Source organism: Phaseolus vulgaris, chromosome 1 (assembly GCF_000499845.2).
Source record: "Phaseolus vulgaris cultivar G19833 chromosome 1, P. vulgaris v2.0, whole genome shotgun sequence".
Lineage (NCBI taxonomy): Eukaryota > Viridiplantae > Streptophyta > Magnoliopsida > Fabales > Fabaceae > Phaseolus > Phaseolus vulgaris.
The window spans coordinates 25,416,169-25,440,752 of record NC_023759.2 but is presented as its reverse complement, the minus strand read 5'-3'; the positions used below and the strand labels follow the sequence as shown (position 1 = coordinate 25,440,752).

Sequence of the window (24,584 nt, the reverse complement as noted above, 5' to 3'; positions counted from 1 at the left end):
CCCTAGCATTTAAAGCGCCTTAAAGCGCTTTTAATCTCAAACGTAACGCACTCATTAAAGCGCTTAATTACGAAACGTAGCGCATTTAAGACGTTGAAACGCTCGGGAGCCCTAATAGTACCTGAATGCTCGAAAGGGAAACTGTATTGAATATCTTTAATTACCTGGCACCTGACTAGAGGGTGTTTCTATTCTGGCATGGCTGTCGTACACGTGGAGGGCCTCACGACGCCATGACCCCATCTGGGGCGTTTCTGCCCACCTGGGGACGTCTCTACGTGTGAGCCCTCCTGCTTGGGAGTGCTACTGCGCTAGGGGTGGCTTTTTGGGTGCCAACTCATGCCCCCAAGTATCTAGCCACTTACTCTGAGAGCGTATCTGCCTTCCTCTCGCACCCTGCACCCGGTTATCCTGGGCGTGACCTTCCTCTTGGGTCGTATCTGTCCCGAAGGCGTCTCTGGGGCGGCAGGGGTACTTCACGAGTCAGGCTGCCCTTTACTGGTACTATCACTATGGCCTTGAAGCCACCTTTTCCTTCTCTTTATCACTTTCCCGAGATATCGGGTCCTGAGGCTTTCCCACGGCGTCGCTCCCTCCATGGTCTTTCCTACCCATGGGTATCGGGGAACCACACCGTGGTTGCCTTGCTTTTACACTGTTTGATCTGGCGACGCCCTGGCTGGGCGACGCCTCTACTCAGGCGACGCCTTGCCTTGGCGACGCCTTGTCCTGCCTTGGCGACGCTTCCTCTTGGCGTCTCTACACCGGGGCGACACCTTGAGTTGACTTTGACTCTCCAGTCGTTGACTTTGACGTTGACTTAGTCAACGCCCTGATACGGGACGGTACACAAGCCCCCCAGTCTTAAGCCGAAGACTTGTCTTCTGCGCAAAGACTAAAGCCTTGCCCCCGCCATCCACGTGCCTTCCCGATGACGTGTCATTCTCTGCTGACTCAGCAAATTTTCGAATTACTGACGCGACATTTTCTGAACCGCAGGGGATTCTTAATGGCGATTGGACATTCCCTGAAATGGGGATGATTACACCTTTTGAGCTACCCTTGATCGCGCGCCACGTGGCCCATCGCGTGGCCCTCCTTTCGAGACCCTTGCGCTTCCCCTGGGCAATCGACCTTTTGACGCGTGGCTCGATCCTGCGGCCCTCAATTTGCGCCTCTTGGGTTACGAAATGTAACGTTTAAGTTACCCCAAACCCCGCGCTCACCCTACTGTTACATTCATTCGCTCTGCAACTCCGCACTGTTCATCGCCTTCGAAAACCTTTTTTCTCTGCGACTGCGATTCTCTCCTTCCTGTGCCTTCTGCTGCCTCCATTCCAATAGCAAAGGTATGATCTCGGATACCCACGACCTTTCCCCTTCGTCGCATTAGATTGATTTATTGAACTGCCTGGGACTGTTGTTATTCACGTATTACTGCATTTCTCCGCTTCTTCTTCCTCCCCTGATTTTTCTCGCGTGGGTGACGCTTCCTGGGGTTCTTTCCCCTTCTTGCAATGGTTAAACTTGCTAAACCCTTTTTCCTCTCTTCTTTCTCCAGCTATCTATTTTCACCATGACGCGCGCGAACGCGAAGCCTGATTCTTCCCCTACGACTCCCAAATCCAACTACAAAGCCTTCTACCCCTGGGCCTCCGATGAGCTCCTGAGTGAATGCACCAGCCTGACTTCTTTCCAGGACCTGGAAGCTCACCGGGGGATCCCCATTTGTACAGCTTTAACGCCTTCTGCCGCACACACGACGCCCACATATCCGTCCGTCCCGGCAGGCCTGGGGAACCTGTTTGTTTGGACGACAGACCTAGGAAGGGGACACCCTTCTTCTTCATGTATCAGACCGTGTTCAAGCGCGTAGGAGTGCGTCTCCCGTTCACTCCCTTCGAACGGGAGCTTCTTACTGAAATCAACACTGCCCCCGCCCAGCTTCATCCCAATAGCTGGGCATTTGTGAGGGGCTTTCAAATTCTTTGTGGATACCTGGGCATTCCTCCTTCCGTAGATGTCTTCCTGCATTTTTTTGAGGTGAAAAAACAGGGGAAAAGCTTTTGGGTAAGCTTTTCCGGGATCGCTGGCAGGATCCTCCTCTCCCTCTTCCAGAATTCTTACAAGAACTGGAAAGGGAAGTTCTTCAGGGTGTGCTGCGCCAAGCATGATCCCACAGCTTTGGATGGCTTCCCCCTTTACTGGACGGAACGCCCCAAATTGCTCAGGGCCAAAACCCTGGAAGAGCTATCCCCCGCCGATAGGGAGGTAAGCAAAGCCTTGGCGGGGTTGGGGATCGTCTTTGATACCTTGAAGCTGGTCGCTAGCGAGTACAATGCCCACGCCCTGACCACCTATTTTGGTAAGGGGCTCTCCCCTCATCTTTGTGCTATAAGCAGCCTGCTATCGATCGTTTGTTTCCCCATACTATTATGCTTGTTTTACACTTGTACCATGTTACTTGCATTTCATGTCTCTTCGCGTATCGTGAATTCGCGTAGCTGTTTTAGTACTAACCCTTGCTGTTTGGTCTGTCTTGATGTAGGATCGGTGATGGGCGCTTCTAAGAGAATGATGCTGGCGAAGGCAATGAAGGAGGCACGTGCCGCCAAGGCGGCGCCTCCTCCACCCTTGCTGCCGATCCGGTTCCCCCACCGACTCTGTCGCCGCCTCCTCCGATCACCGCCGAGGCTCCCCTGAGTTCACCTCCGTCGTCTCCACACAGCCTCGCAGCACTTCAGACTCCTCGCTCTCCTCTACCCATCGCCGCTGTTCCCCTAGCCACGGCTTCGTCACCGGCTCCAACCCCCCTTGACAAAGGGAAACGGGTTTTGGAGATTCTATCAGATGATGAGGACTCAGAAGGCGTGGCTCCCTTCAGAAGAAGAAAATCTGCGCGGGTTCCTCTTTCGGTAGAGGCGTCGCCCCAGGGAGGGAACCCCTTCATGGATAACCCCCCGAGCGCGACCTCACTCCCTCCCATGACACTCCAAGAGGAAAGGGGCGAAGGCGCCGAATCTGCCCCGCCTCCGCCGCCGGCAGAAACCATCGCTTCCCCTGCTTCCGTCGCAGCCGCCCCTGACTTCATTGCCATCCCTCCTCCGATTATGCATCTAATGAGGGGCTTCAGTGGCGGGACTCTGCCAGAGGGCACCGACAGGAAGGAAGGCATGCCCTTCTACTTGGGGGCCTTCTTGGCGGTGGCCCTTGAATGGCGCGCCCAGGCCCGAAACGCGGTCATGCAAGCTCAAACTCTCCAGGCCTTGGAAACAAAGGCGACTACTCTGGAGGAGGAAATGAGGACCCTGGGGCGCCAGAACGAAACTTACCAAACCTCTCTGAAGCAAGCGCAAGAGTCCAAAGCAGAAACTGAGAGGCAACTGGCAGAGGCATTGGAGCTCCAGGCTGGCTTCTTTACTCGTGAAGTCGCCCTCCAAGTCCAGGTAACGGGCCTTCAGGAATTGCTCAAAGCTGATGCAGAAATTCAAAAGGACCTGAAGGACCGTTGCCGTGAGCAGGCTGACAAGACGGAGCGGATGGAGGGGGAAATGGCCACCCAGGCCAAAGCTATGGACCTTCTCCGGGCTGACTACGACAAACTACAGGTCGAGGTCAGTCGACTTCGCGTTGAGAAAGAGGCTCTGGAGAAGCAGGTGACCTCTGGGGATGCCGCCGTTGAGGAGCTGGAGAAGGAGAAGAAGTACCTTATCCAGGAGATGGCGGGTACTTTCGAGGAGGGGTTCCAGGAGGCTCTGACCCAGGCGTCCTGTGAGAACCCTGGCATCAATATTTCGAACTGCGACCCCATGCACCATGTCGTCGACGGGAAGGTCGTGCCCATGGACGTGGATGACTGAACCGCTGTCTCTCAACCGCCACCTTCACTTTCAAGCTTAATCCTTTATTCTTTACGCTTGCTTTTGACTTTCTCTGTTTAAACTTGTAATTCTTTGAACTATCCGCACTCTTGTTACTGACTTAGGACATTCGCACGGTTGTCTTTATTTCTTTTCACATACGATTCTGCTTATGCGATCTCGTTCCCATCTTTTCCCTTCATACGCTTCAATTATTTTATCCGTGTTCTGCTCGTTTCTCACACTTCGTTGGGCGGTTTGGTATGATTGGTAAGGTCGCCCGCCAACCCTTACACCCATGGAGAGGCTCACTAAGTGATGCCGTATCGTCCACGGGACGTCTCTGATACCGAAAGGTTCTTTCTTTGATCTTTTAACGCTCGGCGCCCACGCCTAAGGAGAGGCCTGCTAAAGCAGCACCGTATCGTCCCCGGGTGTCTAAAACGCTGAGTGCTGTGGGGTTTTTGTTCCCTCCATGGTCTTTCCTGCCCATAGGTATCGGGGAACACCCTGCCAGCGACCCGCTGGCGTTCGGCGGTTTCGCCTCCCTCCACAGTCTTTCCTACCTGTGGGCATCGGGGAGGCGACGCCTGTGACTAACTTTGCTTTTCTTTGCTTTCGTCTCCCTCCACAGTCTTTCCTACCTGTGGGTATCGGGGAGGCGACGCCTGTCGGTATTTGGGTTGGCGACGCCCGCGACTCCTCGTCTGTCGTCGCCCTTTACGTCCTTCCTGGCAACGCCTCGGGCGTTACCTTTACTTCGTCATTGGCTTTAATTCTTGCCTTGGTCAACGCCTAATAACAGCGAAGAGCCCAAGGCTTTGCCTGTGCCATCCACGTGGCGCTCCTGTATAGCTGATGGGACCTTCTGTCATTCGTCTTGATCCACGTGGCGCTGCTTGTATGGTTGATGGGGTGTCTAGTCATTCCATTTTCTAACTCCTGCTGTACCCCTGGCTCACTTTCGACGGCGGATCGTACCATTGGATATTCTGTTGACGGGACATTTTCTGATTTGAACCAGAGGTGCCAGCATCATCCTTTCATCTTCCACCACGTGTATCAATCGTGCGGTGCATCCATTTACGTCGTTTGGCGCTCTAACCGCTTTATTTAATTCTTCAAGCTCTGGAACTATCTTCATCGTTTTCTCACTTCTCATAACCTACTTGCGTTCTTTCTTCTTGCACCCTTTCTTCTCTGTCGAAGGGCTGTTCTAACCTTCGCTCCCCTCGCTCAACCCTTGCATTTCTAGCCATCCTGATCTTGCTAAAGAATGTCTTCTCACGATGCTTCCCCCAGGGTCCGTCCCAAAGACTTGTACCCTTGGGCCTCGAGCGAACTTCTTGATGAGTGTTCATGCTTGCTTTCCACCAGGGCCGTACGAGAACACAAAGGGGAGTTGTGTTCTTACGACCACCGGGCCTTCGCGAGGAGGCACGATGACGACATCGCTGTGCTCCCATGCACTCTGGGGGAGCCAGTGTGTGGCGACGAACGGGCCAACAACGGGGTCCCTTTCTTTTACTTTTACCAGGTGGTGTTCAAGACCATCGGGGTGCGCTTACCCTTCTCCTGGTTCGAGAAGGAACTGCTGACGGAGATCAACGTGGCTCCAGCCCAGCTATACCCCAACAGCTGGGCCTTTGTCAAGGCCTTCGACGTCCTCTTTGGGTTTCTGGGTTGTGCACCCTCGGTTGACCTCTTTCTTCACTTTTTTGAGGTGAAGAGACAGAGACACAACCTCTGGGTAACTCTCAGCAATGTACCCGGAAGAGTTCTCTTCACGCCCTTCCAAAGCTCGTTCACGGGGTGGAAAGGCCGGTTCTTCAAGATCTGCTGTACTGATCTTGTTCCCGACGCCCTCGATGGGTTTCCGTTGTACTGGGCGAGAGAGGAAAAGGTCCTCAAAGCCAAACCCCTCAAGAATCTGGCTCCAAGTGATCAAATAGCTTGCTGGATTCTTGCTGAGGCGGGAGGTTTTGACTCGCTACGGTGATCAGCTTGGAGTTCAACGCTAGGACTCTTGAGAAGTACATAAGTAAGAACCACTGCCTTAGGCAACTTGGCCTTCGTTACTTTCTAAATGTGCCTGTCTTTCTTCACTGTGTCTCTAACGCATCTGTTCCCTTTGCGCAGGTTCGAAAATAAGCCAAGAAAAGAGGACACGACTTACTCGAGCGCTGCGGGCTGGGAAAGGGGTTTCGCCTTCCTCCAGTGATGACTCTGATGAGCGCTGAGAAGTGGCTTGTTTGTGTTTTTGCATTTTGTACTGAACATTGCTTGTAACAACAATTTTCCAATATCATAACTCTTTACAATGCCACTTTACTTTGCATATGCCTCATATACCGCGCGACTTCCTTTCGTCTCGTTCTGCCAACGATGCATGCTTTTACTTGGGCGACGCCTTCTTTCTGGGCGACGCCAAGGCCTAGGCGACGCCTTCCTCCTTGGCGACGCCATGGCCTAGGCGGCGCATCACATTACTTCTAACAAGGGAAAATAATGGCTGAAAACCAAAGCACTTCTTTTTCTCAACTGGTTATTCCATTCATTAGGGTGACCTCATTAAAAAACCCCCAAAAGGGAAAAAGAGCGTCCCCTTCAACTAAACTGTTACATGCTGCTTACATAAATCAACTGAAATAAAATTTTAAGTTGGCTGCATTCCAAGTGCGCGGGATAGGGCCCCCATCTAAAGTCTCCAGGTTGTACGAACCGTTGCCCTTAGCCTCAGTAACTCTGAAGGGCCCGGTCCACTTGGGAGACAGCTTATTCTCCAACTCGTAAGGGTGAGCTTTCCTCATCACCAGGTCGCCCACCTGAAACTGTCGTGGCTTTACTTTAGAGCTATATTGCCGCTCCACTCTTCTCTTCATCGCTTCTGCTTTTATTCTAGCTTCTTCCCTGGCCTCTTCTAGTAGATCTAGGTTTACCCGTCTCTCCTCGTTAGACTCCTCCACCACAAAGTTTTGAAAACGCGGTGAGCTTTCGTGTATTTCTACTGGAATCATCGCGTCCGACCCGTACACCAAACTGAACGGCGTCTCCATAGTAGAGGATTGGGGCGTGGTGTGGTATGCCCACACAATCCTTGGCACCTCTTCCGCCCACGCCCCTTTGGCCTTCTCTAACCTTCTTTTTAACCCCCTCAGCAGAACTCTGTTTGCTGACTCTACTTGTCCATTGGTCTGGGGGTGTTCGACCGACGCGAACACTTGCTTGATTCCCACTTCAGCGCACAGATTTCTCAACTGCTGACTGGCGAACTGGGTCCCGTTGTCAGATATCAGGCGCCTGGGTACGCCAAAGCGACACACGATGTTTCTCCACACAAAATGCTGTACCTTATGCGCAGTGATTTGTGCCACGGGTTCTGCCTCTATCCACTTTGTGAAGTATTCGATGGCGACAATCAGATACTTCATCTGCCTGATTGCCAGTGGGAAAGGGCCCAGGATGTCAATACCCCATGTGTGGAAAGGCCACGGGCTGTATATGGACCGCAACTCTTCAGGCGGCGCCTTGTGCCAGTCGGCATGCTTTTGGCATTGCCTACACCGTTGGGCGTGCCGTGCGCAATCTTCTTTCACTGTTGGCCAGAAGAACCCTGCGCGTATTACCTTGGAGGCTAAGGATCTTCCTCCTACATGGCTTCCGCAGATGCCTTCGTGTAGCTCTGCCATTATCCTGGTGCACTCATCGCCACTGACACATGTTAGGATAGGGTGAGTGAAACCGTGCCTGAACAACACCCCATCCACCAAGGTATATCTTACGGCGTTCCTTTTGATTTTCTTACCCTCTTCAGGGTCCACTGGAAGGGCCCCATCCGCCAGGTACCGTTTATAGGGCGTCATCTAGGTGTCTCCCGTGGACAGGACACAAACCTGCATCTGCTCTTCCTCAGACACACCCGCGTACGTACTGATGCGGGGCGCCCTCTGCGTATCTTGGGTTAATGAGGAATGACTCCTCGGCCTTCCCCTTGATGCATAAATCTGGAGGACATCCACCCTGTTGTCTTCCACGAATCGACGCGGAGCTTTGAGGGTCTCCTGGATCACTGTCCTCTGTCTACCCCCCTTGCCTGAGCTGGCCAGCTTTGCAAGCAAGTCAGCTCTGGCATTTTGCTCCCTCGGGACGTGTATCAACTCAAGAGCGTTGAACGCCCCTCTCAACAACTGGACGTATTTGAGATACGCCGCCATCTGTGGGTCCTTCGCCTGGAACCCACCCGACACCTGCCCCGTGACCAACTGGGAGTCGCTCTTCACCAGGAGGTTCTGTGCGCCCATCTCTTTGGCCAAGAGCATTCCTGCAATCAAGGCTTCGTATTCTGCTTGGTTGTTACTTGCCTTGAAGGCAAAACGCAAGGCCTGCTCGATTAGTATGCCGTCGGGTCCCTCCAGCACTATTCCCGCACCACTCCCTTGCTGGTTTGAGGAACCATCGACCGAGAGCAGCCACTGTGAACCCGCTTCCACCTCTTGCTCACCTCCGGGCAAAAGTTCTGCTACAAAATCCGCATACACCTGCCCCTTAATGGATCCTCTAGGCTCGTACTGTATGTCGAATTCCGACAGTTCCACAGCCCAGCGTACCATTCTTCCTGCCACATCGGGCTTCTGCAGCACCTTCTGTATGGGGAGGTTGGTCATTACCACCACCGTGAAACTGTGAAAGTAATGACGGAGCCTCCTAGCCGAGAACACTACAGCCAGTGCCGCCTTCTCCAGCGCCTGGTACCTTGTCTCGGCTCCCTGTAAGGCTTTGCTTACAAAGTAGATGGGCTTCTGACTCTGGCTCTGCTCTTGTACCAACACAGAACTGATGGCCCTATCTGTTACAGTAAAATACAAACGGAGGGGCACGCCCGTTACCGGTTTGCAGAGAACCGGAGGCGTCGCCAGGTACTCCTTCAGTTTAACGAAAGCCGCTTCGCATTCCTCAGTCCATGCAAAGCGACTGTTTCTCTTGAGGCACTGGAAGTATGGGTGCCCCTTTTCTCCTCCAGCAGAAACAAACCTCGAGAGCGCCGCCATCCGCCCTGTCAACTGTTGAACCTCCTTTACCGATGTCGGGCTCCGCATGGCAATAATGGCCGCACATTTGTCGGGGTTCGCTTCTATACCCCTCTCGGTGAGCAGAAAACCCAAGAATTTACCGGCCTCTACCCCAAAAACACACTTCTCGGGGTTCAACTTGAGTCTGCCATGTGCTGTATCCTGTTCTGCGACGCCACCACCATGTCGTCCACATAGGCGTATACATTTCTCCCGAGCATTGGCGCCAAGACCTTATCCATTAACCTCTGGTACGTGGCGCCCGCATTTTTGAGTCCGAAAGGCATCACCTTATAGCAATAACTGCATGTTTCAGTCATGAACGCAGTTTTGCTCTCGTCCCTGGGGTGCATCTTGATTTGGTTGTAACCTGAGAAGGCGTCCAGGAAGCTTAACACTTTGCTGCCAGACGCGCTGTCCACTAGGGCGTCAATGCTGGGCAGCGGATAGGAATCCTTCGGGCACGCCTTATTCAGGTCCGTGAAGTCAACGCACATTCTCCATTTCCCGTTTGCCTTCTTCACCAGAACGACATTGGCGAGCCACTCAGGGTACTGGATCTCCCTAATGTGGCCAGCACTCAGCAGCTTCTGCGTTTCGTCTTTCACCACCTGTTGTCGCTCCTCATTGAATTTCCTCCTTCTCTGACGCACGGGGCGAACCGTGGCGTCCATGCTGAGGTGGTGGCACAGAAAATCGGGGTCAATGCCCGGCATGTCCGAGGCGGACCACGCGAAGGCATCCATGTGGCGCGAAATCACTTCCGCCACCCCTTCCCGCTCTTCTGGGTTTAGCGAGCTTCCTAACTTGAAAGCTTTGCCGCCAATCTCCCTTTCTAGGATGTTGGTAGCGGGTTGCTCCCTATTATCATCATCGGCGGGTGCCGCTTCTTCTACGGGCGCCGCCTCCTCCACGTGCGCTTCCTCCATTGGCGCATCTGCTTTGGGCGTCGCCCTTTCTGCTATGGCCTCTTCGGGGGTCTGCCTAGCGGGCGTCGCCTCGATCATCGTCGCGTCCGCGATCGGTGGACGCTCGTACACCATGAAAACGCCTCTCTTCGTCTTCAGGCTGTTTTCGTAGCATTTTCTTGCCTCCTCTTGGTCTGATCTGATGACTATCACCCGACCACTGAGGTCCGGTAGCTTCATCTTCATGTGCCGGGTGGAGGATATTGCACTCAGACGGTTTAGCGCTGGTCTGCCCAGCAAAATGTTATAGGCAGAATTGGCGTTAACGACGAGGTACCGAATGCTCTCTGTTCGGGAGGCCTCTCCGTCCGTGAACGTAGTCCTCAACTCCAGGTACCCCCGGACCTCTATCTGGTTATCCCCGAACCCATACAAACATCCCGTATAGGGACTCAGCAGATCGGGGGACAGCCGTAACTTATTAAAAGTCGACAGAAACATGACGTCTGCCGAGCTTCCTTGATCAACAAGCACTCGGTGGACCTTTCTCCCAGCCGTGACGACCGAGATGACAACAGGATCGTTGTCATGGGGCACCACATCTCGGAGATCCCTTCTTGTGAACACAATATCTGACTCCCAGGGCTCCCCCGAGAGCCTCTCTTCGATTGAATTTACCCCCCTCGCGTATTTCTTCCGCTGGGAGGCGGTGGGTCCTCCGCCGGAAAAACCTCCAGCAATGGTGTGGACCTCGCCAAGCACAGGCATCTCGTGTGCTGGCTCATCCGCCGGCGACGGCAGGGTGGCGGTCGTGGTGGACTCTGCGACATAATCTTTCAAAAACCCAGTCCTCACCAGCTCATCTAGCTGGTAGCCCAACGACAGGCAATTATCAATTTGGTGCCCGAAAGCCTCGTGAAATTCGCACCAAGAGTCTTTACGGGGCCCTAGCACCTTGTCGGTCTTCGCCGGTCGCCCCAGCCTCTCGGCTATGTTGGGCACGGCGATCAAATCCTTCAACTCGACTACGAAGTTGTACCTCGCCGGTCTTGCTCTTTCTCTGGTGGGGCGTTCGCCTCCTGCGGGACCCCGAGGCTGGGGCTTTCTGGCCTCGTAGGGGCGTCTCGCCTCTGGCTTCTTTCTCCCCGTCGTGGTCTCATTGACTCTGACGGGTTGAACTCGCGCCGGTCCCCTTGGGCGTGAGGGCACAGTACTAGTGCGCTTCACACATACCTCCCCTTCCGAAGCGATATGCTCCACCGCCCTACGCCGTAATTCTGCGAAAGTCCTAGGGCGATTGCGGATAATAGATTCTCCAAAGGGCCCTGGGCATACGCCTTTCACAAATGTGTACACGATCATAGGCTCCTCTGTTGTACCAACTTTCACGACCTGGGCCCCGAAGCGATTGATATACTCCTTCAGGGTCTCCCCCTGATACTGCTTCACGTCAAACAGGTCGTAGGAGACCGGCGGCGGGGCCTTGTTGGCCAAATACTGTTCTCTGAATAACCGCGACAAATGGCGGAAAGATGTGATATGGCCCTCGGGAAGGCTGATGAACCAGTCCATAGCCATCCCGGTCAGGGTGCTCATGAAGAGCTTGCACTTGGCGGCATCAGAGCCGCCTATCAGGACCATCTGCGTGTGGAACGCCGCGAGGTGCGTCTCCGGGTCCTCCATCCCAGTGAAAATTGCCTTGGGTCCCGCGAACGTGTTCGGGATTGCTGCGTCTAGGATTTCCTGCGAGAATGGAGTGGAAAACTCCCTTGGTGGGGAGTGATTCTCCATCTCGTCGTGCCCAGGCCGCCTCCTATCGTTTCTCAGGCCCTGGCGCAACTCCTCATTCACACGGTGGAGCTCTTCGTTGCGTTCATGCGAGGCGTCAAGATCTGCCTGCATGCGCTCCTGCTCCATCTTCGAATCCGCCATGTCCTGCTGCAACCCCCTCATTATTTCCAGGACCTGCTGCATGGATAGGTCTGCGGGGGCTGCGCGCGCTGATCTTCGTCTGGTGGGGGCCATTGTCACTCCAACCTCCTTCAGCACTACCGTAACCTGGTAGCTTTTCACGAACTTGTGTGATGGGACTGATGTTTTATATCGCCCCCACGGTGGGCGCCAAATGTTCCGTCCGGTTGACCGGGACGTCTTCGTGCGCGACCTCAACCGTCAGCTAAGGACTCCTTCCCACTGATTGCCTGTGAATTCCTGCAAAAAAGAGGACAAAGAGGCGCCCTAGCGGCCGTTTGCACTCCGACGCTCAAGTCAGCCAGCAAGAAACACCAAAACTGTCCACCCACGTATCTGAGCACCGCGTATGGCACTCTGAAGGTGGTAAAAGAAACTGTGTATATCTGTGTGTGTGTTGTCCCCTTCAGACAAAAATATTCTCCAGTCACTTGTACGTAATCCTCAAGCACGGGCAAGCAACTAGAGAGTTTCTCCTAAATTTGTCAAAGGTTCCAACCCTTTTTCCGACATTCCCAGCGCTATTTAAACTGCCCTAGCATTTAAAGCGCCTTAAAGCGCTTTTAATCTCAAACGTAACGCACTCATTAAAGCGCTTAATTACGAAACGTAGCGCATTTAAGACGTTGAAACGCTCGGGAGCCCTAATAGTACCTGAATGCTCGAAAGGGAAACTGTATTGAATATCTTTAATTACCTGGCACCTGACTAGAGGGTGTTTCTATTCTGGCATGGCTGTCGTACACGTGGAGGGCCTCACGACGCCATGACCCCATCTGGGGGCGTTTCTGCCCACCTGGGGACGTCTCTACGTGTGAGCCCTCCTACTTGGGAGTGCTACTGCGCTAGGGGTGGCTTTTTGGGTGCCAACTCATGCGCCCAAGTATCTAGCCACTTACTCTGAGAGCGTATCTGCCTTCCTCTCGCACCCTGCACCCGGTTATCCTGGGCGTGACCTTCCTCTTGGGTCGTATCTGTCCCGAAGGCGTCTCTGGGGCGGCAGGGGTACTTCACGAGTCAGGCTGCCCTTTACTGGTACTATCACTATGGCCTTGAAGCCACCTTTTCCTTCTCTTTATCACTTTCCCGAGATATCGGGTCCTGAGGCTTTCCCACGGCGTCGCTCCCTCCATGGTCTTTCCTACCCATGGGTATCGGGGAACCACACCGTGGTTGCCTTGCTTTTACACTGTTTGATCTGGCGACGCCCTGGCTGGGCGACGCCTCTACTCAGGCGACGCCTTGCCTTGGTGACGCCTTGTCCTACCTTGGCGACACTTCCTCTTGGCGTCTCTACACCGGGGCGACACCTTGAGTTGACTTTGACTCTCCAGTCGTTGACTTTGACGTTGACTTAGTCAACGCCCTGATACGGGACGGTACAACGGCGAGGTCCATACCATAGCTGGAGGTTTTTCCGGCGGAGGACCCACCGCCTCCCAGCGAAAGAAATACGCGAGGGGGGTCAACTCGATCGAAGAAAGGATCTCGGGTGAGCCGTGGGAATCGGACCTCGTGTTCACGAGAGGGGATCTTCGTGACGTGGTGCCGCATGACAATGACCCCGTGGTCATTTCGGTTGTCACAGCTGGAAGAAAGGTGCTCAGAGTTCTTGTCGATCAGGGGAGTTCAGCAGACGTCATGTTTTGGTTGACATTCAACAAGTTACGGTTGTCTCCCGACCTTTTGAGGCCCTACACAGGGTGTCTGTATGGGTTCGCGGATAACCAGGTGGAAGTCCAAGGCTACCTGGAGTTGAGGACTACGTTCACGAATGGAGAAGCCTCGCGTACCGAAAGCATCCGGTACTTGGTCGTGAACGCCAACTCCGCCTACAACATTTTGTTGGGCAGACCAGCGTTGAACAGGCTGAACGCAGTAGCCTCCACACGCCATATGAAGATGAAGCTGCCAGACCTCAGCGGTAAGGTGATAGTTATCAAGTCAGATCAGGAGGAGGCGCGGAAGTGTTATGAAAACAGCCTGAAAACGAAGAAAAGCGTGTTCATGGTGTTTGAGCGTCCGCCCAGTGTTGACACATCGATGACTGAGGTGACGCCCGCCGGGACAACGCCTGACAAGGCCACACCCGTGAGGGCGACGCCCAAGGTAGATACACACATGGAGGAGGGACCTGACGATACGGCGCCTGTGGAAGAGGCGGCGCCCGTTCAGGATGATAGCAGGGACCAACCGGCGGCTAACGCCGTGGAGAGGGAGATTGGCGGCAAAACGTTTAAGTTAGGGCGTTTGCTGAGCCAAGAAGAACAGGAAGGGGTGGCAGAGGTGATTTCAAGCCACTTGGATGCTTTCGCATGGTCTGCCTCGGATATGCCCGGCATCGACCCGAATTTCCTATGTCATCACCTCAGCATGGACGCCACGGTCCGTCCCGTGCGCCAAAGGAGGAGGAAGTTTAACGAAGAGAGGCAGCTGGTGGTAAGGGAAGAAACGCAGAAGCTGCTGAGCGCTGGCCACATCAGGGAAATCCAATACCCTGAGTGGCTAGCCAACGTCGTTTTGGTGAAGAAGGCGAATGGGAAGTGGAGGATGTGCGTGGACTTCACGGATTTAAATAAGGCGTGCCCGAAGGACTCGTACCCACTCCCCAGCATCGACGCATTGGTGGATAGTGCATTCGACTGCAAGGTGCTAAGCTTCCTAGATGCATTCTCGGGATACAACCAGATCAAAATGCACCCGAGAGATGAGAGCAAAACTGCATTCATGACAGAGACTTGCAGTTACTGTTACAAAGTGATGCCTTTTCGGCTGAAAAACGCGGGCGCCACCTACCAAAGGCTGATGGACAAGGTCCTAGCGCCCATGTTAGGAAGGAATGTATACGCCTACGTGGACGACATGGTAGTGGCGTCGCAGGACAGGGAACAGCACGTGGCAGACCTAGAGGAGTTGTTCGTCACTATATCCAAATATCGCCTCAAATTAAACCCTGAGAAGTGTGTCTTCGGGGTAGAGGCCGGAAAGTTCCTAGGTTTCATGCTCACGGAGAGGGGAATAGAGGCGAACCCCGACAAATGCGCAGCGATTATCGCCATGTGCAAACAAATGGGAGTAATGCGAATAGGGCAAACATTACAAGCCATGTGCCCATACAAAAAATACAAACGAACCATTCTTCAGTGGCCGCCGGAGTCAGCACGGGAGGAAGACGAAGCCCCGCTCTCAGTGCGCAGAGCCCGGGTAAGTCGTGACCTCCGCTCTTGGTTTATCTTCGAACCTGCACCAAGGGAGATGAACATGTCAGAGACACCATGAAGCGAAACACACACAGATAGAAAGCAACAAAGGCGGAAGTTTCTAGGGCAGTGACTCATACATATATACTTCTCAAGAGTTCCAGCGTTGAACTCCAAACTGATCAAGGTGGCGGAGTCAAAACCTCCCGCCTCAGCAAGAATTCGGCAAACCACCTGGTCATTCGGGGCTAGCTTCTTGAAGGGTTTGGATTTGAGGGCCCTCGTCTCCCTCACCCAGTACAGTGGAAAACCATCTAGGGCGGAGGGAACGAGATCAGAGCAGCAGATCTTGAAGAACCTGCCCTTCCACCCAGTGAATGAGTTTTGGAAGGGGGTCAGGAGAACTCTGCCAGGAACGTTACTGAGGGTCACCCAGAGGTTGTTCCTTTGCCTCTTCACCTCAAAGAAGTGAAGAAAGATATCAACCGAGGGTGCACAACCCAGAAACCCGAAAAGGATGTCAAAGGCCTTGACGAAAGCCCAGCTATTGGGATATAACTGGGCCGGAGCAGCATTGATCTCCGTCAGCAGTTCCTTCTCAAACCTGGAGAAGGGCAGGCGCACGCCGATGGTCTTGAAAACCACCTGATAGAAATAAAAGAAGGGGACCCCGTCGTTGGCCTGTTCATCTTCGCATACTGGCTCCCCTAGAGTGCAACGGAGCACAGCAATATCGTCGTCGTGCCTCTTCGCGAAGGCACGGTGATTATAGGAGCACGAATCCCCTTTGTGTTCCCTTATGGCCCTGGTGGAGAGTAAGCATGAGCATTCGTCAAGAAGCTCGCTTGAAGCCCAAGTATACAGGTCTTTGGGTTGACCCTGGGGGGGGAACACGAGAAGACATGCTTGAACAAAATCTGGGAGGTTTGAAGGTGAGTGGCCCACTGGTAACGCAAGGGTAAAACGCTGGTTGGGACGAACACTAGAAAAACTCTTCGCGAGGAGGGGAAGGGTGCAAGTAGGTTACGAAAAGCGCATAAATGAGGAGGATAGTTTCAAGATTTCGAAGAGCTAAATATTGCGGTTAGAGCGCCAAACGACGCAAATGGAAGGGTTGCAGTTATAGCGCCAAACGACGCAAATGGATGCACCGTGCGATCGAGCCACGTGGCAGAGGATGGGAGGATGACCCTGGCACCACTGGTTAACACTCAGAAAACGTCGTATCGACATAATGCCCGAGGGTACGATGCGCCGTCGAGTGTGGGTCAGAGGCACAGTAGATGTCAGGACCAAGTCAAGGGGCTGAACGTCCCATCAACCATACGAGAAGCGCCACGTGGAAAGCACAGGCGAAACCTTGAGCTCTTCGCTATCCCCAGGCGTCGACCAGGACCAAGGTTAAAGTCAATGCCAAGGTAAAGTTAACGCCCCTGGGTGACGCCAGCATGAGACGCCCGAGGCGTCGCCAGGAAAGGCGCAGAGGGCGACGCCAACCCAAGTATCAGCAGTGCCGCCTCCCCGATACCCACAGGTAGGAAAGACTGTTGAGGGAGATGAAATCGAAGAAGTCGAAACTAGTTACTAGCGGCGTCGCCTCCCCGATGCCCACAGGTAGGAAAGACTGTGGAAGGAGATGAGATCGCCAAACGCTAGTGGACCACTGGCAGGGTTGTTCCCCGATACCCATGGGAAGGAAAGACCATGGAGGGAACGATCCCCCCAAGAGCACTCGGCGTTTTTGGACACCCTGAGACGATACGGCGCTGCTGTAGTAGGCCTCTCCTTAGGCGTGGGCGCCGGGCACCAAGAATCAAGGGACGGATCGCTTTGGTGTTTGAGACACCCCATGGACGATACGGCTCCGTTAGGCAAGCCTCTCCATGGGAGTGGGCATCGACGCGTGACCTTATCCCAAGTGTTCAGGACCCAGAGTAAGAGGTCTCAACTTTTGCATGGCGGCAATGGTAAAGCCACTGACGCCTTCACGAAGTACAGGCGTCGGACATACAGGATCACCCAACGCGGCGAAAGAAAGGGGTAGAGTACAGGCAAAACAATCAAAGCACATAAAGGCGAAGAAGTGAGGGTAAAATCATGCAGGCGGAATTCGATAACTCCAAGGTACAAAAATTGTCATGCAAAACCCACAGTTGTGACAAAAGTGCAAACAGTTCAAAGAATTACAAGTTTATCAAAGAGGGTCAAAAACAAGTGTAAAGTGTAAAGGAGAAAGGTGGCGGTTGAGGGCGGCAGTTCAGTCATCCATCTCCAAGGGCACGACCTTCCCGTCAACGATGTGATGAGTGGAATCACAGTTGGAAACGTCGATTCCCGAGTTCTCACAGACGGCCTGGGCTAGAGCCTCTTTAAACCCCTCCTCGAAGGTACCCGCCAGGTCGTTGATGAGGGTCTTCTTATCCTTCTCTAACGGAGACCTCCGCCGGTGACGGGGGTGGAGCAGATTCGGCCCCTTCGCCTGTTTCCTCTTGGACCATTGTGGGAGGGAGAGAGGTAGCACTTGGAGGGTTGTCCCTGAAGGAATTCCCTCCCTGCGGCGACGCCGCCGGCAAAGTGGGAGTCCTAACAGCCTTTCTCCTCTTGAAGACTAGCCCCCCGTCTGAGTCTTCATCATCGGAGATAATCTCCAACACCCTTTTTCCTTTGTCAAGGGGGGTTGGAGCAGGTGATTGAGCCACAGCCAGTGGGACTGCAGCAATGGGCGGGGGAGAGCCGGGTGTTGGAAGCGCTTGGGGGCTATGTGGAGATGGTGAAGATGAGCCTAGTAGGGCTTCGGTAGTGGTCGGTGGTGGCAGAGGCAGGGTCGATGAGGGGTTTGGGTCAGCAGCAGGGGTGGAGGAGGCGCCAGCTTTGGCAGCGCGAGCGGCCTTCATCGCTTTCGCCAAAACCATCCTTTTGGAGGCATCCATCACCGATCCTACATTCAGATAAACCAAATAGCAGAAGTCAAAGCCAAAGAAGTTATACAAACCCACAAAACGCGTAGATGAATGAGACATAAGTCACATGGCACAATGGAAAACAGGTGGAAGAGGCCAGGGGAGCAAACATTAAGCAGTAAAGTACAGATAACAAAAGATAGTGAGAGAGGAGTCTCCCTACCAAAGTAGGTGGTCAGGGAGTGGGCGTTGTATTCGCTCGCGATAAGCTTCAGCGTATCGAAGACAATCCCCAGGCCAGCCAAGGCCTTGCATACCTCCCTATCAGCGGGGGATAGCTCATCCAGGGCCTTGGCCCTGAGCAGGTTGGGGTGCTCCGTCCAGTACAGGGGAAAGCCGTCTAAGGCTGTGGGGTCGTGCTTGGCGCAGCACACCCTAAAGAATTTTCCTTTCCAGTTTTTGTAGGAGTTCTGGAAGAGGGAGAGAAGGATCCTACCCGCGATCCCGGAGAAGCTTACCCAAAAGCTTTTCCCCTGTTTCTTCACCTCGAAGAAATGCAAGAAGACATCCACAGAGGGAAGGATGCCCAGATACCCGCAGAGAATTTGAAAACCCCTTACGAATGCCCAGCTGTTGGGGTGGAGCTGGGCGGGGGCTGTGTTAATCTCGGTGAGAAGTTCCCTCTCAAAGGGCGTGAATGGGAAGCGCACCCCGACGCGTTTAAATACCGTTTGGTACATGAAGAAGAAAGGATCCCCCTTTCTGGGTCTGTCATCCACGCAGACAGGTTCCCCAGGTCTGCCGGGACGAACAGAGATGTGCGCATCATGGGTGCGGTAGAAAGCATTAAAATTGTACAAGTGAGGATCCCCGCGATGATTCTCCAGGTCTTGAATGGTTGTCAGGGTGGTACATTCGCTCAAGAGCTCGTCGGGGGCCCATGAATAGAAGGCTTTATAGTTGGACTTGGGGGTCTTGGGGGGAGAACCAGACTTTGAGTTCGGGCGCGTCATGATGCGAATAAATAGCTGGAGAAAGAAGAAAGAAAAAGGGTTTTAACAAGTGATGCCAAGACAGAAAAGGGGATAAAACCCCAGGAAAATGCCACCCACGCGAGAAAACCCAGAAAGAAGGAGAAGGGAACGGAGAAGAAAGGAGGAGCGGAAGAACACAGTAATGCATAAACGTAAATAGTCCCAGGCAGTTCAATACACAGTGATGCAATGCGACGAAGAAGAAGAGTCGTGGAGATGCAAAAATCATACCTTTGATGTCAAAGTGAGGGGGGAAGGAAAGCACGAAGGAAAGAGCAGAAGTTGCAGAGAAAAGGCTTGAAGGCGATGAACAGTGCGGAGAGGCCGAGAGAATGGGGTAACTTGAACGTTACATTTGCAACCCAAGAGGCGCTAATTGGGAGCCGTGAGATCGTGCCGCGTGTCAAAGGATTAAGCGCTCAAGGGGAGCGCAAGGGACTCTATAGGCTAGCCGTGTGATGAGCCACGTGGCACACGATTAAGCGTAGCCCCAAAAGGTGTTACTTTCCCCGCCTCAGAGAATGTCCGTTCAGCCATTAAGAGCGCCCCTATGGTTCAGAGAGTGTCACGTCAATAATTCGAGAATTGTTGAGTCAGCAGGGAATGACACGTCATCAGGGTGACACATGGACGACGTGGGCGAGGCCTTAGTCTTTGCGCTGAAGACAAGTCTTCGGCTTAAGGCTGGGGGGCTTGTGTACTGTCCCATATCCGGGCGTTGACAAAGTCAAGGTCAAAGTCAACGTCTGGAGTCAAAGTCAACATAAGGCGTCGCCTAGGTGAAGAGACGCCAAGTGTCAGCGTCGCCGAGAGGAAGCGTCGCCAAGGCAAGGCGTCGCCTAGGTGGAGGCGTCGCCCAACCAGGGCGTCGCCAAGATCAAATATCACTAGGGCAAGGCAATCACAGTGTGGTTCCCCGATACCCATGGGTAGGAAAGACCATGGAGGGAGTGATGCCGTGGGAAGGCCTCAGGTCCCGATAATCCGGGGTAGTGATAAAGAGAAGAGAAAGGTGGCTTCAAGGCCATAGTGATAGCACCAGTGTAGGGCAGCCTGACTCGTGAAGTACCCCTGCCGCCCCAGAGACGACTCAAGAGGAGGGTCACGCCCAGGGTAGCCAGGTGCAGGGTACGAGAGGAAGGCAGATACGCCCTCAAAGTGAGTGACTAGATGATTTGGGGCATGAGTTGGCACCCAAAAAGTCACCCCTTGCGCAGTAGCACTCCCAAGCAAGAGGACTCACACGAAGAAACGCACCCAGATGGGGTCATGGCACTGTGAGGCCCTCCACGTGTACAACAGCCAGTTCAGAATAGAAACACCATTTAGCCAGGTACCAGGTAATTAAAGTCATTTAATACAGTTTCCGTTTCGAGCGTTTAGGGTACTGTACCGTTCCGTATCAGGGCGTTGACTAAGTCAAGGTCAAAGTCAACGACTGGAAAGTCAAAGTCAACTCAAGGTGACGCCCAGGTGTAGAGACGCCAAGAGGAAGCGTCGCCAAGACAGGACAAGGCGTCGCCAAGGCAAGGCATCGCCTGGGTGGAGGCGTCGCCAAGGCAAGGCGTCGCCTCGGTGGAGGCGTCGCCCAACCAGGGCGTAGCCAGATCAAACAGTGTAAAAGTAAGGCACTCACGGTGTGGTTCCCCGATACCCCTGGGTAGGAAAGACCATGGAGGGAGCGACGCCGTGGGAAAGCCTCATGACCCGATATCTCGGGAAAGTGATAAAGAGAAAAAAGAGGTGGCTTCAAGGCCATAGTGATGACCTCAGGGTAGGGCAGCCTGACTCGTGAAGTACCCCTGCCACCCCGGAGACGCTTTCGGGACAGATACGACCCAAGAGGAAGGTCACGCCCAGGGTAAGCGGGTGCAGGGTACGAGAGAAAGGCAGATACGCTCTCAAAGTAAGTGGCTAGATACTTGGGGGCATGAGTTCGCACCCAAAAAGTCACCCCTAGCCCAGTAGCACTCCCAAGCAGGAGGACTCACACGTAGAGACGTCCCCAGATGGGCAGAAACGCCCCCAGATGGGGTCATGGCGTCGTGAGGCCCTCCACGTGTACGAAAGCCATGCCGGAATAGAAACACCCTCTAGTCAGGTGCCAGGTAATTAAAGATATTCAATACAGTTTTCCTTTCGAGCATTCAGGTACTATTATGGCTCCCGAGCGTTTCGACGTCTTAAATGCACGTTTCGTAATTAAGCGCTTTAATGAGTGCGTTACGTTTGAGATTAAAAGCGCTTTAAGGCGCTTTAAATGCTGCGGCGGTTTAAATAGCGCTGGGAATGTCGGAAAAAGGGTTGGAACCTTTGGCAAATTTACGAGAAACTCTCTGGTTGCTTGCCCGTGCTTTAAGATTACGTACAAGTGACTGGAGAATATTTTTGCCTGAAGGAGACAACACACACACATATACAAAGTTCTTTTACCACCTTCAGAGTGCCACACGCGGTGCTCAGATACGTGGGTGGACAGTTTTTTGGTGTTTCTTGCTGGCTGACTTGAGCGTCGGAGTGCACACGGCCGCTAGGGCGCCTCTTTGTCCTCTTTTTTGCAGGAATCCGCGCGCAACCAGCGGGAAGGAGACCCCAGCTGACGATTGAGGTCGTGCACGAAGACGTCCCGGTCAACCGGACGGAACATTTGGCGCCCACCGTGGGACCGATATAAAACATCAGTCCCATCACAAGTTCGAGAAGGTTTATCAAGTTATAGTAACGTTGGAGGAGATTGGAGTGACAATGGGCCCCACCAGACGGAGATCGGCACGCGCAGCCCCAGCAGACCTATCCATGCAACAGGTCCTGGAGATAATGAGGGGGCTGCAGCAAGACATGGCGGATTCGAAACTGGAACAAGAGTGCATGCAGGCAGACCTCGATGCCTCGCACGAGCGGAACGAAGAGCTCCACCGTGTGAATGAGGAGTTGCGCCAGGGCCTGAGAAACGATCGAAGGCGGCCTGGACAGGACGAGACAGAGAACCATTCCCCACCAAGGGAGTTTTCCACTCCTTTCTCGCAGGAGATCCTAGACGCAGCGATCCCGAACACGTTCGCGGGACCCAAGGTAATCTTCACTGGGATGGAGGACCCAGAGGCGCACCTTGCTGCATTTCACACACAGATGGTCCTGATAGGCGGTTCTGATGCTGCCAAGTGCAAGCTCTTCATGAGCACCCTGACCGGGATGGCTATGGACTGGTTCATTAGCCTCCCCGAGGGCCATATCACGTCTTTCCGCCAATTGTCGCAGTTATTCAGAGAACAGTACTTGGCCAACAAGGCCCCGCCGCCGGTCTCTTACGATCTGTTTGACGTGAAGCAGTATCAGGGGGAGACCCTGAAGGAGTATATCAATCGCTTCGGGGCCCAGGTCGTGAAGGTTGGTACAACAGAGGAGCCTATGATCGTGTACGCATTTGTGAAAGGCGTATGCCCCGGCCCCTTTGGAGAATCTATTATCCGCAATCGCCCTAGGACCTTCGCTGAATTACGGCGTAGGGCGGTAGAGCATATTGCTTCGGAAGGGGAGGTATGTGTGAAGCGCACCAGCGTCGTACCCTCACGCCCGAGGGGACCAACGCGAGTTCAACCCGTCCGAGTCAATGAGACCATGACGGGAAGAAAGAAACCAGAGGCGAGACGCCCCTATGAGGCCGGAAAGCCCCAGTCTCGGGGCCCAGCAGGAGGCCAACGCCCCGCCAGAGAAAGAGCAAGACCGGCGAGGTACAACTTCGTGGTTGAGTTGAAGGATTTGATCGCCGTACCCAACATAGCCGAGAGGCTGAGGCGACCGGCGAAGACCGACAAGGTGTTAGGGCCCCGTAAAGACTCTTGGTGCGAATTCCACGAGGCGTTCGGACACCAAATTGATAATTGCCTATCGTTGGGCTACCAGCTAGATGAGCTGGTGAGGACTGGATTTTTGAAAGACTATGTCACAGATCCCACAACGACCACCGCTTCGCCGCCGCCGGCAGATGAACCAGCGCACGAGATGCTAGTGCTTGGCGAGGTCCATACCATTGCTGGAGGTTTCTCTGGCGGAGGGCCTACCGCCTCCCAGCGGAAGAAATACGCGAGGGGGGTAAATTCAGTTGAAGAGAGGCTCTCGGGGGAGCCATGGGAGTCAGATATCGTGTTCACATAAAGAGACCTCCGAGATGTGGTACCCCACGACAACGATCCCGTTGTCATCTCTGTTGTCACGACCGGAAGGAAGGTTCACAGAGTGCTTGTTGATCAAGGAAGTTCGGCAGACGTCATGTTTCTATCGACCTTTAACAAGTTACGGTTGTCCCCCGATCTGCTGAGTCCCTATACAGGATGTTTGTATGGGTTCGGGGATAACCAGGTAGAAGTCCGGGGGTACCTGGAGTTGAGGACTACGTTCACAGACGGAGAGGCCTCCCGCACCGATAGTATCCGGTACCTCGTCGTGAACGCTAATTCTGCCTACAATATTTTGCTGGGCAGACCGGCGTTAAACCGTTTAAGCGCAGTGTCCTCCACCCGTCACATGAAGATGAAGCTACCAGACCTCAGCGGCCGGGTGATAGTCATCAGATCAGACCAGGAGGAGGCGAGGAAATGCTACGAAGACAGCCTGAAGACGAAGAGAGGCGTATTCATGGTGTACGAACGTCCGCCGAGCGCGGACGCAACGATGATTGAGGCGACGCCCGCTGGGCTGACGTCCGAAGAGGCCACAGCAGAGAGGGCGACGCCCGAAGCAGATGTGCCAATGGAGGAGGCGCCCGTAGAAGAGGCGGTGCCCGCCGAAGAAGCGGCGCCCGTAGAAGAAGCGGCTCCCGTCGAGGATGATAGTAGGGAGCAACCTGCAGCTAACGCCGTAGAAAGGGAGATTGGCGGCAAAGCTTTCAAGTTAGGAAGTTCGCTAAGTCCAGAGGAACAGGAAGGGGTGGAAGAAATGATTTCACGCCACCTGGATGCCTTCGCATGGTCCGCCTCGGATATGCCGGGCATCGACCCCGATTTCCTGTGTCACCACCTCAGCATGGACACCACGGTCCGCCCCGTGCGTCAGAGAAGGAGGAAGTTCAATGAGGAGCGACAACAGGTGGTGAAAGACGAAACGCAAAAGCTGTTGAGTGCTGGCCACATTAGGGAGATTCAGTACCCTGAGTGGCTCGCCAGCGTCGTCTTGGTGAAAAAGGCGAGCGGAAAGTGGAGAATGTGCGTTGACTTCACGGACCTGAACAAGGCGTGCCCAAAGGGTTCCTATCCGTTGCCCAGCATCGACGCCTTAGTAGACAGCGCGTCCGACAGCAAGGTGTTAAGCTTCCTGGACGCCTTCTCAAGGTATAACCAAATCAAGATGCACCCAAGAGACGAGAGCAAGACTGCGTTCATGACTGAAACATGTAGTTATTGCTATAAGGTGATGCCCTTCGGGCTCTAAAATGCGGGCGCCACGTACCAGAGGTTAATGGACAAGGTCCTGGCGCCAATGCTTGGGAGGAACGTATACGCTTATGTAGACGACATGGTGGTGGCGTCGCAGAACAGGGTGCAGCACATGGCAGACTTGGAGGAGTTGTTCAACACAATATCCAAATACCGCCTCAAGTTGAACCCCAAGAAGTGTGTTTTCGGGGTAGAGGCCAGTAAATTCTT

At 53.9% G+C, this 24,584-nt stretch overlaps 1 protein-coding gene across 1 annotated transcript; it reads right to left on the bottom strand.

Moving 5' to 3' along the window:
• Positions 1 to 17,425: 17,425 nt before the first annotated feature.
• Positions 17,426 to 17,902, bottom strand: LOC137815758 (classical arabinogalactan protein 9-like). Its single transcript, XM_068618870.1, has one exon. The coding sequence runs from the start codon at positions 17,900 to 17,902 to the stop codon at positions 17,426 to 17,428; it is 477 nt and encodes a 158-aa protein (XP_068474971.1).
• Between the last annotated feature and the right edge of the window lie 6,682 nt (positions 17,903 to 24,584).

Coding starts and splice junctions, on each gene's coding strand:
- LOC137815758 (XM_068618870.1), bottom strand. CDS start 17,902: ATGAAGGCCGCTCGCGCTGCCAAAGCTGGCGCCTCCTCCACCCCTGCT.